Raw genomic sequence first — 15,093 nt, 5'->3', positions numbered from 1 at the left:
ACCTAGGGGCCGGTGTAGTTTCTGGCCAATGTTGATTGGATCTGGAGGTTGCTCTGTGTGTGGCGGGTAGCCGCTCACGTTGAGAGCGGGGTGGCACCTCTCCTGGTGCCATATATTCCTCCTGCAGACGACCCAGTCGCCTTTCCAGGTCTTCGGAGTCTGCCTTGTCCTTTCTTCGGGGTCTGGGATACGTAGCCGGGTGCTCCTCCCTTTCAGGCTGGTGGCCCTGGGGTGAGTTATTCCTAGTGGATGCTTTTGATGCTTGCCTGGAGGCAGAGGCCGATTGCAGTTGGGCGGTAGCGAGCCGGGTGTACTCCAAGGCCTGAGCTGCCGCTCTATCGCGCTCCCGCTCCAGTGCTTCCGCGGCTCTTCTCTCTCTGTCGAGCGCATCTTGGCGTTGTTGTTGCATGCATTGGAACATGAGTTCTGTTTGGCTTGTAATGCTCCCTCTGCTCCGTGATCTGCTGGGGGGCCTACCAGTTCTGCGAGTGTCTAGGAAGAACTCTCCCGGTTGGAAGTGATTGAAGTCCTGCCCGCCGCGTGGCTCCACACTGTCTGGGGGATTGATATCCTTTCCAGGTTGCGAGTCGGTTTCAGCGGAGTCACGCTCCTCTTCTTCATCAGACTCATCTTCATCAGACTCATCTTGGTTGGCGGTATTCAGTGGCGAGAAGGTAGTTATGTCTTTACTACACGGGACTGCCACCTGGTCTCTTCTTTTCTTCAGGCCGCTGGGGGGTGTCAGTTGGGTCTGACTCTGTTCTCAGAGTCTGATCTAACTGCGGTGTGGCAGCAGCACCCTCTACTGGCTGGGGTGTGCCTGCCGTCTGATCTAACTGCGGTGTGGCAGCAGCACCCTCTACTGGCTGGGGTGTGCCTGCCTTCTGGGTTGTAAAGTCCCCTACTGTCCGGTCAGCTGATGTGTTTAGCACATGCTGATTGCTCTCTGAACTAGGGCTACTGGGTGTACCCAGGACACAGTCATCTAGTCGGGAGGGTAATCTACGCTCTCTAGGAGCACGTGTCTTCCCTTCAGGGAGGGGGGGGGGGGAAACCTCCTGAACCTGCCTCGCTCTTTCGTGACATCCTATCTGGTTTGATCCGGCTCGAAGGACCAAATTGTGCGGGAGCTTAGAGGACTGTATATAAATTTCACCTTAGGGGGTTTGGTCGGATGCCTTAAACTGCTAAACTAACTGTACCAAATTACACAACTGAGTAAACAACTTAAAAATGGAGTCACCTAGACTAGAAAGAGCGAGGAAACTGTTTGAATCATAATGCCATTTTTATATAAGCAAAAGGGGAAAAACATACATACAAATATTATTATCACGTTACACAATTCCTAATTAAATATTATAGCTAAATTTAGATGGGCGCCCAAATGGTTCTATTAAAGTGTTCTGGCCAACGTTTCCGCGGTTTACCAATGCAGCAGAGGAACAATTCCCTCTGCAGTACGAGAGAGGTGGAGAGAGTTAGTAATCCTGGTGGTGAGAAAGAACTCGGATGGGTTCTGTAACGAGGAGTAGTCGACCGCTGCGTGGTGATGAGGGCAGGAAGACGCTGCCCGGTCCGATTGGCGCCACCAGTCTGCTCCTGCAGATCAGATGCTCCGCTGTGGTGGATCCGAGTGTCTCCCTCCGCTCCGTAGTGCTGCACGCCGACAGCCACTAGAGACACGCTGGTCGCTTCTGTTCAACATGCTACTGCTAGTGGCTACTGTCCTAGCAAATGACTGGTTGTGTGCCTTTTACAGAGTCCGTTCGTTAGATATTAGCTCCGAGCTAGTTAGCGTATGCTAACGGCTAACGATAAATGGGAAATACTATAGTTGGCTGTAATCCGCTAATCCCAGACGTTTACTGCACATCTAATTAGCTGATTATTAAACTCACTCTCTCTTGGTGGAATAATGTCCGCTTGGTAAGCAACGTTACATCCTTGGTCAAACGATATGTGACTCTAACGCTGGATGCATTTCTCCGGTCTCGTTCTCTACAAGTCTGGGCAAGTTCAAGTTCCCGAGGTCAAAGTGTCCTATAGGAAGTGACGCACTTGCGCTAAAAACACTACCACCTCTGGCCCACTAGATGGCAGCACTGTCATATAACCTGAGATGCCAGCAGTAGGCAGACAGTGTAACATTATGTGGTACATAATAATTTAGCTCCCACATATTAAACAGGTTGGTGAACTTAAAGGGGGGTAATCTTAGGTCTATTTTTACCTAATTGCAGACCCTTCAGCACACTTACCAACAGGACAGAGGAAAGCTCGAGTCCAGGTGTGAAAAAGGACTCTTTGTAGGGCATGACAAGGGCAGCCCCGCTTTTCTAGTCTACTATCCCGGTAAAGGGAAAGTGCAAAAGCACAGGTTAGTAAAGTTTGTCACAAAGACAACATGTGAGAACGAGACACAGACACAGGAGCCAGAGCTGGACTCCAGAGTAGGGTGTGAGGAAAGAGAGACACCACAGCCTAGTGTACTGAGCACAGACATGCAGACAGTCAACAACCCCCAGAGGATGATGACGGGAAGCACCCTAGGGTGACGTCACATGCCTCATGCAGTGGGAGATATCCCTCCCGGGAACATAATCCCCCAAAGTATCTGAAAGACTATGCCCAAAGAGAAAGTGACGAGGATGACAGTACACTTACCAGCATAGATTACTGCTACAGAGTAGTGAGTGGTGTACCTCAGACTTTTAAAGAGGCCATGATATCCCCTGAGTCAGGAAAATGGGAGAGAGCAATGGATGAGGAGATGAGGTCCCTAGAGGACAATCATACTTTTACTCTAACAAAGTTACCAGAGGGTAGACAGACAGTGGGAGGCAAATGGGTGCACTCAATCAAGGAGGGTATTGAAGGCAACGACAAGTACAAGGTCAGGTTTGTAGCTAAAGGCTACAGTCAGAGGGAAGGAATAGACTACGGTGAGACATTCTCCCCTACAGCCAATCTGACCAGCGTACGGGTAGTGATGCAGAAGGCAGCTGAAGACAGCTTGATTTGACACCAGATGGATGTGAAGACAGCCTACCTGCACGCACCCATTGATAGAGAGATATATATGGAACAACCTGAAGGTTACGAGAAGAAAGGAGAGAAGCTAGTGTGTAAGCTAGAAAAATCCATTTACGGCCTGAAACAGTCTGGGCGAAATTTGAACGAGATGCTTCATACATGTCTAATTGAAGATCACTTCATACAGAACCCAGTAGACCCCTGTGTTTACACAAAGGAGTCAAAAGAGTCAGGAAAAGTGATAATTGTGATTTGGGTGGATGATTTAATCATCGCAGCAGACAACACTAGAAACCTAGAGCAGGTGAAAAGTATGCTCTCCACCAGATTCAAAATGAAAGACCTAGGTAGGTTAAAACATATAGGCATGGACTTCGAACAGTCTGCCAGCTGTGTAAAAATATCCCAGAAGAGATATGTGGAAAAGATCCTGAATAGTTTTGACATGCAAGAATGTAGAACTAGGGAAACACCATGTGATCAAAAGCTAGACTACCAAGAGGATGCTCAGAAATTGACAGATGTAAAAATGTACAGAGAAGCTGTAGGTAGCCTCATTTATTTGACAACATGTACTTGCCCTGACCTATGTTTTGTAGTGAGTAAATTATCACAGCATTTTGCTGATCCCACAGAAGAGCACTGGATTACAGCAAAACATGTTTTTCGTTATCTCAAAGGCACATCAGATAAACAGCTTTGTTTCAGAAAGAGCAGCGAGGGCTTAGGGCTTCAAGCCTATAGTGATGCAGATTGGGCGGCAGACGCCACAGACAGGAGAAGTACCACAGGGTATTGTGTGAGTATGGGTACAGACAGCTCACTGGTTTCATGGAAAACAAAGAAACAGCCCACAGTGGCACTATCAACTTGTGAAGCCGAATATATGGCTCTAGCTTTGACAATACAGGAATGTATTTATCTAGAACAACTGCTCGAAGGAATGGATACCTATGTATATAAGAAAACTGTTGTTTATGAAGACAACCAGGGAACCATTGCACTTGCTAGAAACCCTGTGTGCCGACAGAGGTGTAAACATGTGGATATAAAATATCACTTCATTAGATCTGTCATCAGAGAAGAAAGGATGACACTTGTTTACTGTCCTACAGACGACATGGTTGCAGACGCTATGACCAAGCCTGTCTCCAAACTGAAATTGAGAAGATTTGCAGAGGTGATGTTTGGTGTGTAAAATATTGCCTGTTATGTAATATTGACTGCCATGTTCTTTTGATGTTTTGAACTGTATTTTTTTCTTGGAAAAGTTGTACAGTATACACGTCATTCATAAGTGGGAGTGTTCAGTGTAAGTGTTAAAGGGGAACTCCACTTTTTTTGGAAATTAGCTTATTTAACATCTTCCCTGGAGTTAGACAAGAAGATGCATACCTTTTTTGTCTCTGTGCGGGCATTTTAGCTTTGGGAATAGACGCTCCGTTAGCATAGCTTAGCTTCATCACTGGAAGTGAGGCAGGACAGTAGCCTTACAGTGCCTTACAGTGTATTGCAAGGTCTGACATTGACCAAACTTGATATGCATGACCTTGGTGGGCTCTAGGTCAACTCTTGAAAAGGGGGTCAATGTCAGACCTTGCAATCAAAAGTTAGGGGGCGCACTGAAATTATGGCAAGGGTTATTAGCCCCCTAACTTTTGATTGCAAAGTCTGACATTGACCCCCTTTTCAGGAGTTGACCTAGAGCCCACCAAGGTCATGCATATCAAGTTTGGTCAATGTCAGACCTTGCAATACACTGTAAGGCTACTGTCCTGCCTCACTTCCAGTGATGAAGCTAAGCTATGCTAACGGAGCGTCTATTCCCAAAGCTAAAATGCACGCACAGAGACAAAAAAGGTATGCATCTTCTTGTCTAACTCCAGGGAAGATGTTAAATAAGCTAATTTCCAAAAAAAGTGGAGTTCCCCTTTAATATGATTGTATGTAACTGCACTTTAACTGTTCCACAGTAAGAGGGCGCTATAGGCGTAAGGAGACGCAGCTATTGTAGCTGACGTCAGGTAGCAGGTATAAGAGGGAATGTTCCCTCCCCCTCTGTCTCTTTCACTCTAACTCTCAAGGAGAGTAGGTCTCTTGGTGCAAATGTACATAAGAAAATAAACCACGTCAGTTAAGGCTAAAGAGGACCTCGTTGTCATGACCAGTTATTTTTGCTCCCCAGGTGACTCTGTCAACAAGGCGCAAAGTTGAAGATTGGGAAGAATAAGTATGTAGAAAAACGTAGCGTTCTGGAATAATCCACTTTCATTCTGTAATTCTACAATGTCCTCGTGTCTGTCTCCAGGACTAAATATTGTGTTATCTGACAATATTATTCAGTATTAAAAGTATGCTTTGTATGCCGTGACAAATAAAAACTCTTGACTTGACTTGACTTGAGCTAAAGAATACTAATGCATTAAGCACATCGGACAATTATTGTGCTAAACGTCACCGTTATTTGTTGATGGCTGTGCCGGGAAAGTATATATTTTCATAGTCGTATGCCTTTTGCATCACATTGCATCTCAAGCGGCAGATTAGCCTATTTCAGAATGGGCAGCATGATATCAGACCTCCATATGACATTTTGTTATGACCAAATCTAAGACAAGTGCATGGCTATAGACTATGATACTCAGTCATAGAAAAGCTATGTTTGAAGAGAAAGTTCAATTTTAATGTCCAAATTTGCGTGCTAGATGGTTGGCCTTGTTCATTATCCACGTGACTCCCCTCCGTAGATGGTACAGTCTTCGTTCATTCATAAAATTCAAGCAGAGGGTATAAAAGGAGGAGCTTGCATTCGAGTCATTCAGTTACCAGGTAGCCTATATACCGAAAGACCACGTTATTCTGTTTTTACAAAATAACGAAAGATAATCGCCGTTTGCCCTTCCCCCCTCCGCAATGTTTCTCAACAGCTTTACGCCTGACATGGATTCAGTGTCTAACAGCAGTACAGAAGGGGACACCCCGACGTACTTCCAGAAGACGCAAGAAGACTCCAGCTCCCCGCCTTCCTCCTCAGAGAGCGATGCAAAGGTATGAATGGTGATTATTGCAAGTATGTGAGGTAATTATCTATGTGGCACTTTGACATTTAACCTAAATAGCATGTCTGGTCTATCTAATTTACCCGTCAATCGCATGTGAACTGGACATGTTTTGGCTGTGAATAATACAATGAATTAGAAATTATAAGCTTGAACTATTTCCCCGTTGTCTCAATATTTTGAAAACAGGCCTAATGGGTGGGGTAAACGGGTTTCAAATTATTGATTGATAGATGGATAATTGACCAATAGACAATAGCGACGGGGAATATATGACGGTATATTGTTGGGATTGTTATGATGTCGACACGCGTCCGGGGACCAAATGTAAGCGTGTCGATGCAGCGGTTCATTGAGAAAAAACAAATCCATTCAGGAGACTCCACAGCATCTCTGCGTCAGTGTTGACGTCAGAAACAATGGAACAAGTCAAATATTGATCCAGAGAAATCTATTTTGGGATAGCAGTGTATATTTTAGGCGAAGTCTCGTCATATAGCATCTGTGTCTGGACACTAATGAGTTGTGATTTAAAAACTGTCTCAGTCATGTTGCAATAGATCTCACTGAACAGTAATTATATAGCAATAGTGATTATACACGATCTGTGGTATATTGTTTTGATTGTGGGATTTTCACCCCCCCCCCCCCCTCCAGGAGCTCTGCCAAGATATGAACATACAAGACACCCCTTTTGTTCCAACAGTCACTGCAATTTCCTCTAGCCCGGATTTCCAGTGGATGGTCCAGCCGACGATTCTAACATCTGTCTCGCCGTCTCTGGGCAGCAAGCAAGCCAATGAAGCGCAGAGCTCTCACCAGGCAACACCCAGAGCGGGCGGGAACAAGGGGGGAAATACTGACAGAAAAGGGAAAACAGAGGTAGGTGTGCTCTCAGATGGAGTGTTTTATTCCTGCTATTGGACATCAAAAAGGGACAGTGCATGTTTCCATATGTCAGTATATGAGTTTATTGTGCAGCAGCAGCAGAGCTGCGTGCTGGCTGTGCCTTCCTATAGCCATGTCAATTTATATTCAAGTCACAGGGAGTCTGCAACAATGGTCTATTTTTAGACGCATTGCAGAGAAAGATGCTTTTGCCACTCTTCAGAGGGTGAATTGGCAACGGGAGTTGTGGATTAGCAGATGAAATGGACAGATTCTTCAAGGTAATAACTGCACCCTCTCTCTAAAAACCTCCCAGCTCTCTCCTGAGGAGGACGAGAAGAAGAGGATCAGGAGAGAGAGGAATAAAATGGCTGCAGCAAAGTGTCGCAACAGACGGAGGGAACTCGCGGATACACTGCAAGATGTAAGTAAAACAAAGAGCAATTTAATCAGTGCATCTATATATATTTTCCCATGTGGCCGATTTTGGATGTTGATCTTTTTGAAGGAGACGGACACGCTGGAGGAGGAAAAAGCTGCCCTGCAGACCGAGATAGACAACCTGCTCAAAGAGAAAGAGAGGCTGGAGTTTGCCCTCGCCACGCACAAACCTGTGTGTCAAATGTCAGAGGAGCTGGAGTTAATGTTTCAGGAGGCCACCGGGTCCCCAGGGTTTACACCCGGTCCGGATGACGATGCGCTCCCAGAAGACGGCACCCAGGAAGCCCCCTCGCTCCAGGACATGCACATCCCCCCCAGTGACCCGTCCATTGCCATCTCTGGGAACTCCAACATCTTGCTGTGCGCCAGTGCTGATGTCAACATCTGCGACCTTGAGCCCTCTTTGTACATGAAGGAAGGACTGCTGGATGGTCTGATGCCCGGCATGGAGGAGGAGAAGATCCACATGGAAACAGCCCGTTCTGTCCCAGACATAGACTTGAGCTGCTCTCTCGGGGTCTCGGACTGGGAGACTCTGTACAAGTCCGTTTCCAGCGAGCTGGATTCCCTGAGTACCCCTGTGGTGACCTCCACCCCCAACTGTAGTAGTTGCCTGTCTGTTTTCACCTTTTCGTGTCCCGAGCTCAACTCCCTAACGGAGGGATTCGACGGTCATAAAGGTGGATGGGGGAAGGCTGAATCGGTTGACCTCCTCAACTCTCCAACTCTCCTAGCCTTATAGTGTGCAGAAAGTGAAGTTATTGGTTTAATCTCTGTGATTTTTCCCCCCTCCAGATTATTGACTTTGAAAAGATATATCAACAACATATATATGCCAGAGTACTGTAACACTTTCAAGGAATATTTATGAAATGTCTTTTGTGTGACTATAGCAGAGTATAAACTTATCTCCAGACACCTACAGAACGATGAAAGCATGCAGCTTTTAATTTTAGAGAGGGGGATTAAGTAAATTACGGTTTTAAAGCATGCAGAGGAAATTTCATATAATTTTCAGCATTCATGTATTTGATCTGTTACTAGATCTATGATGTATTGTGGAATGTACTGTATGGTTTTGTGTTTTTGATGTCAATCAATAGTGTGTAGCTGTTCATGTTGTGTTCAAGTTATTCATGCAGTATTACCTCGACATCATGAGCTGTGGTTTGATCTCATTGTTAAAATGTTTAGAGTTTTCCATGAAAACATCCAGTGCTATATCTATCAAGATGTAATTTATGATGATTTATTTTTTTACCTTTCAGATTTTGACTTGTTTGTCAAAGTACAAAAAAAGTGAAATGAGCATTGATTGCTTATTTATCCTGAATTATCACATTAAATAAATCTTCATTGGGAGTGTTTGGTGTATTTGATGATAGTGTTTGCGTCTTTTGATGTTTTAATGATTACAATCTTAAATCAGCAGATGACAGTATAATTTCAACCTGCAGCTTTAAGTCGCTAATTATCCCCGATGACTCAAAGAACAGGAGGGAAATACAATTAATTATCGTCATTTTTTTTCCTATGAGAGGAGGGTTTACTTGGGCTGATGATGATGAAATACCATGCATCTACATCTATGGGTGCAATGTACACGATTTCGTCGGGTTTCTTTTTGTTTCTAGGGGAGGAGCGGTTGGACTTCCCCACTTCTGCTGCCCCCACTTTCTGTACTTTTTTTTTTTTTTTTTTTACATCCCTGCTTACGTTTGGCTGGCATAACTAATTTCCGCATTCCCAAATCCTCCCAGATAGGGATCACTTTTAAACGGTCTGATGCAACGATTTCCACTTTTTAAAATCTACTCTCGACCTTCGGCTGACCAGAAGAGAGGACATTTGTTGCACGTAGGATCAAAGTCAGGTTGGTACAAAACTTCATATTCGAGATCTCGGGGAAATAGTGTATGGCGTGCCACGCATGGGTTATATCGTTATCTCAGCACGGTTATCACCGGGCTGTGGATCCTAGTATGTTTTCGGATACAATCGTTGTATTTTAATGCATTGTTGTTTTTTTTATATCACTTTCGATTCTGTGGAGCCAACACGTTCTTCGCCACACTGTGTCATTTCTTTTGTTTGCATGTTGTTACATTTGCAGTAGTATTGACGCGCAGAATTCTGTACAGAATGTTCAAATTTAGTATGCTTGTTATGTTCCTTGGTATTGGACATCGATATTCAATATCCCATCATTCCGACACAGAAATATCAAACAATAATGGTCTTCCTTTTCTATGTCTGCAGCTCGCGTAGGGAAAGTCAAAGTTACGTAAGATAAATGCCGCACTGAAGAAAAACTTCCGCTTTCAAATCGACCCATTACTCAAGTGTATCGTGTTGTGTCTTATTGTTAGGTTACTCATGCTGCATGAAGCCAACGTGCAGTCAATACCACGTTATACACAACAAGTCAGCGCATCATTCACACTTCATAGTAAATTCATCTTGGCAAATTAAAATGCAAGTGGAAATTAGGATATTAAAAAAGCCTGCCCACAACTCAAAAGGAATTGGGCTATTGCTGTGTATGTAATTGGGTCAAACCAGAGCTATTTATTACCAATATGGTAATAAATGGCTCTGGGTAAAAACAAATCACACTACACTATTAGGGTTGCTTGATTGATTGACAATTTTATTAACAGATTGCAGAATGGGTACAGTACAGTACAGCTCAATACACACAATTGTTAAGGGGATGAAGAACAGAGAAAGACTTTCGTCTTGTTTACATCAGGGTCCCCCATTTTCAATTAATCATATATATGACATACATGACACAGATAGTACTACATCTATACATTTATGACATACCAGATTTACAAATACAGTACTGTTTGTGATACAAAAAGAGTCTAAAAAGAGAGTATATACATTTGATGAAGAAACTGTACAGGGTACCATTGCTCTGTCTTTTATTGAGCAAACGTTTGTTAATCCTGAATTCCACACCATATATGTTAATGCAGAAGCTCAGGCCAATTGAACATGAAAATAACCTACAGTTTATTGTCATCATTTTACATGGTTGAAGGAGTTTCACTTTGACTTATGTGACCTTTAATACCATTCAAGCTAAACGTATACATTTGTGAGAAAACAATAGCCTGCTATTACACACACACGCACACGCACACATACACACACACTTCACCTTCATTCATTTATGATCCACTTGTGTAGCATGGCACACTAGACCCAATAAAACCATCTTCTGTTAGGTATGAGTTTACTCCTTTCTCTCCCCCAAGAAAATAAATGCTAGCTGTCAGGTGTCTTTACTATATATTCAGTAATCTATATGATATGTTCCCATTCCAGTATTGCAAGCCATTTGTGCAGTTTTGGGATCCATGGACTGGTTGTGATAACATGCTTTCCTCATTATATCTGGACTTGGCTGGATTTAGTGTGTCTTGACATTCAGTCAAATGGCATTTGCCCATAAAACAAACAAAAACCAAGTACCTAAAGTTTAAATAAAAAAGCATCATGTAAACCAAATATTTTGTGATCTCTAGTGCAGTGTAATTTGGCACAAAAGAAAAGCTTGGCCACATTTACCCTCTAGCACAGCCACATTCCACTTTACTGACATGAAGCATAGACTCATGTAGAAAAACACGGGCACCGGCAGGGACTGGCTGTAACTCTCCTTGGGATAAAGGAGAATGTGTCTTGAGTATACTTTTGTGCAGTGCTATGCGTCTCAGTCCTGGGCCTCTTTTGGGATAAAAAAAAAAGTACATCCTTGCCAAGATCTCTGTAAATGGAAGTATACATACATTCCAGAAAAAAGAGAAGCAAAATAATAAAATAGCCTAATGGGAGACAGCCTTGGCCTGCTGCTCCCACAACAGGCCGGCGATTCATTAGAGTAGGCTATGGCCAGTCTGACTGCCAGGGAGACCAGGTGCACCTTGGGAAATACCTCCTAAAGTCCTTTAACAGACTGAGGTTGGAGTTGACAAATTAGACATCAGGATCAGGGCAATTCCACCACCTGTATCCAAACCAGCGTAGGTTTTACAGTGTAAATGCTTAGACTAAAACATGCGTGTCAAGTAACAGTAAGAGAGGTCAAACGGAGCTTGCAGAGTTTTGTTTTTTAGTTGACATCTGTGCCTTCTGAATGCATCTTCCTATTTTTCCTCCTTAGCTGTGGTCACGACCAAGCCTGACACAATGCCAGGACAAATCCCAGACCCCTCTGTGACGGCTGGCTCCCTGCCCAGCCTGGGCCCCCTGGCTGGGATCTCAGCCACCACTCTGACCGACCAGCTGAAGTTTGGTAACCTCCGCGATTTAGGAACTATGCTCGCGCCGCTGCAGTTCTTGGGCAAGCTGGGGAAGAGGTCCCTGGCCATCAAAACCGAGGTGTGGAGGAAGTAGACATTGCATTTAGTAGACTTGCATTGATCCGTCAAATTGGTACCAGATGAATTCTTTCTTTGACTCATGTCACTGTAAACAGTCAAATTGATTGACACCTCCCTGTTTATGTATGTTATATTGATCTTAACTTTACATACTTACATTGTAATACTACTGATATATTCCATTTATGTAATAACTAAACATATTCCATTTATGTAATAAACAAACATATTCCATTCATGTAATAACCAAACATATTCCATTTATATATGTAATAACCAAACATATTCCATTTATGTATGTAATAACCAAACATTCCATTTATGTAATAACTAAACAATTGCTTAACACAGTTATCAATATAATGTACACAATGGAAAGGAACTGATGCCACTACAATATTTGAGATTAATCATACAGATACAAGGACAACTGGATGTCAATTAATACATCAAAAAGGCTGGCTTTGATTGTACATGTTGTTTAAAGAATCTTGCATCTAATCTTAACCAATGGCTCCGCCTGCTGGACATAGCTGGAATTGTGACTGTATGTCAATATTGGAACACTGTCACTAGACTTCTCACAATTTATCTGGTGGTTAAAATGTTTTTTTTTACCCTGTACTCGCAATTAAGAGAGACGAGGAGGATGACAGAAGGAAACGACGGCGGGAGAAAAACAAAGTGGCCGCAGCACGATGTCGAAACAAGAAGAAGGAGAGGACAGATTATCTACAGAAGGTGAGATGATTCTTTGTAGCCTACAGTAGGATCTCTGCAATTGACCATGTTCACACGGTGGCCATTTTGCTCTTATGTCATGCTCAGGTTGGGTTCCTTTTCCACCCTGTTCCCACCCAACCTGAGCATGACATAAGGGCAATATGGCCAGTCGTGTGAATATGGTCAATAGCTCTCTCTCTCTCTCTCTCTCTCTCTCTCTCTCTCTCTCTCTCTCTCTCTCTCCCTCTCCCTCTCTCTCTCTCCCTCATCATATAATTTTCTAATGTATTTAGCATGCTTATTGTAATAGTACATTTTATGTTCGACGTCCAAAGAGTCCCTTTTTAACCAGCTTTAAAAAAAAATCTTCCTCCATAATCTCTTCCCCCGTACCTCCGTGTCCTCCCAGGAGTCGGAACGACTGGAGATGATGAACTCTGACCTCAAGGCCCAGATTGAGGATCTGAAGCAGGAAAGGCAGCAGTTGATCCTCATGCTTAACCGCCACCGCCCCACGTGTATCGTCAGGACAGACAGCGTCAAAACCCCGGAGAGCGAGGTAAACCCCTTGCTGGAGCAGCTGGAGGCCAAGTGAAGGTGCAGCGAGGCGCCACGGCTACCGTTTACAGTTCAGACACACCAGCCGACGAGCAGCACTTACCCCCCCTGGGCCTCGACTGCAGAGGGGAACCAGCCAAGCACTCCTGCCTCGAGTCACAGAGCCTTGAACCATGAGGTTGATCCAATGAGATTGGACTTTGTACCGGCAGTTAAACCTTTTTGTTTTGTTTTGTTTGTTTGTTTCGCTGTTAAAGGGGCACTTCACCAAAAAAAATTATTTAACCATTTATTTTGCACATAATTATCTCACACACATCCAAAAACTCAGTTTTGCTTGCATTCATTTAGTTTTGACAGTTATTGAGAGTAAATTAGTTTGAATACGACCACCAGTGATGCCATCAGGGACATTGGATCATTGTGTTGTGTTAATTACAGCTCAACGAAGTCTTAAAGTAGCAGTCCCTACAAGACAAGGTATTGCTATTTTTTCATCTACATTATTTCATGGAGCTGTAATTAACAGCACCATGATTCAATGTCCCCAATGACATCACTGGTGGCCATATTCAAATGCATTTACTTTCAATAACTGTCAAACTTTTTTTTTTACGTGTGTGAGATTATGTGTAAAATAAATCAGCATTGTTTTCTGGTGAAGTGCCCCTTTAATATTGTCAATCAGGGCCACAGGACTCCAGCCACTGTCATTATGAGCAAGTGGAGTAAATTAAACTGCTATTGCAGGAAAATGGGGGACCCCCCCCCCCCCCCCACACACACTTCGTACATGATCTCTCAAGCCCACAGGAAGAACTTGTGTAGATTTCCATTATGATGAGTTTGTTATTTTTCTCTATATTTTGTATTATGCCTTTGGTGGCACACCGGTTGACCCGTTCTTGTTTGTTTGTCTCACTTTTGGCGCAGGCGTCAGTTATGCACATATAGACTGTTTACATTGTAGTTATTTTATTACTGTTACTACATTGTTACTTCCAGTTATGTTTTTATACTTATTTCATATGATGTTATATAGACATATAAGCTATCACAAGATGTGATGTATTTTGTATTTCTGCAAGAAATAAATGCATAGTTTTTTTTCTACTTAAATTCATGCTACAAAAACGAAAACATTGCGATTATTTAGATTGCACTTTTAGCCTTAGGATAACATTGCCATCTGGTGGTCAATATACAGCATTAACGGCTCGACTCAGGATTCAGCTGACAATACATGGCAATTTCCATCACGTCTAGATAATATACATATTATGATATTGAGGTGAACGGCATTTCTTTAACTACTGTAATTGTACAATCTCTCTGAAAAGAGAACATTTAATTAGTTTACCATCTTGTGAATTGTGAGTGTATCGTGTGAGCATTATATTTATAAAGGTCACTCGTGAGTCAAAGTAAGAACTGCAGCCTAATTGAGTGATTACACAGTTCTCTATAGAGGTATCACTTGGCAAACATATTAAATATAATTGTACATTATCCAATTATGTCTTTCGGTAAACATAATCTGTGGTGTCGCATGCCTCTGTTTCTTATCATTGGTTCAACTTCCAAACTGGGTGGAGTTAGAGTTTGGACACCATGTGGTATATAATAATATTTCAAACAGCTCAAGTGTGATCAAGAACTTTGGAGGAATGTTGATCGTTAGAGGCGCCTCCGGGGTTTGAGAGGTTTTGGGCAGTTGTTGAATTCGGCAGCATAGTGTATGATTGGTTTCACAGAGCAAAAGGATAACAGCCTGCGAGAGGTCTATATAAATGCAATTTTTAAAATAGTGTTAAGTATCGACGTGGGAGGTGACTATAGACAAAACAGACCGCATTTAGTTTTGATACATTTACCTGTACCCCGAGTGATCATTGTCGTTATTTTTGCTTTTTTGAAGCAATCATAATTGTGGTGGGAGTTTTAAACTGACGGGATCAAGAGTTTTAAAAGATGGAAGATAACACGGACAATGT

The 15,093-nt window shown here is 43.1% G+C and overlaps 2 protein-coding genes across 3 annotated transcripts; both read left to right on the top strand.

The window, feature by feature from the left end:
* Positions 1-5,967: 5,967 nt before the first annotated feature.
* On the top strand, positions 5,968-8,657 carry fosaa (v-fos FBJ murine osteosarcoma viral oncogene homolog Aa). 2 transcript variants are annotated; one of them, XM_084310092.1, is made up of 4 exons: positions 5,968-6,084; positions 6,753-6,977; positions 7,300-7,407; positions 7,492-8,657. In XM_084310092.1, the coding sequence occupies exons 1-4, from the start codon at positions 5,977-5,979 to the stop codon at positions 8,164-8,166; spliced, it is 1,116 nt and encodes a 371-aa protein (XP_084166218.1). In that variant the 5' UTR covers positions 5,968-5,976; the 3' UTR covers positions 8,167-8,657. The 2 variants fall into 2 exon arrangements, with proteins under 2 accessions (XP_084166218.1, XP_084166217.1); XM_084310091.1 differs by having other exon boundaries at positions 7,300-8,657.
* A 500-nt stretch (positions 8,658-9,157) lies between these two features.
* Positions 9,158-14,529, top strand: LOC311224906 (jun dimerization protein 2-like). The gene is made up of 4 exons (XM_084310058.1): positions 9,158-9,297; positions 11,599-11,816; positions 12,455-12,559; positions 12,951-14,529. The coding sequence occupies exons 1-4, from the start codon at positions 9,210-9,212 to the stop codon at positions 13,134-13,136; spliced, it is 597 nt and encodes a 198-aa protein (XP_084166184.1). The 5' UTR covers positions 9,158-9,209; the 3' UTR covers positions 13,137-14,529.
* Positions 14,530-15,093: the final 564 nt, after the last annotated feature.

This window comes from Notolepis coatsorum (genome assembly GCF_963971535.1).
Source record: "Notolepis coatsorum genome assembly, chromosome: 3".
Lineage (NCBI taxonomy): Eukaryota > Metazoa > Chordata > Actinopteri > Aulopiformes > Paralepididae > Notolepis > Notolepis coatsorum.
Note: the sequence above shows the minus strand (reverse complement) of the source record. Positions and strands in the feature narration are given on the sequence as shown.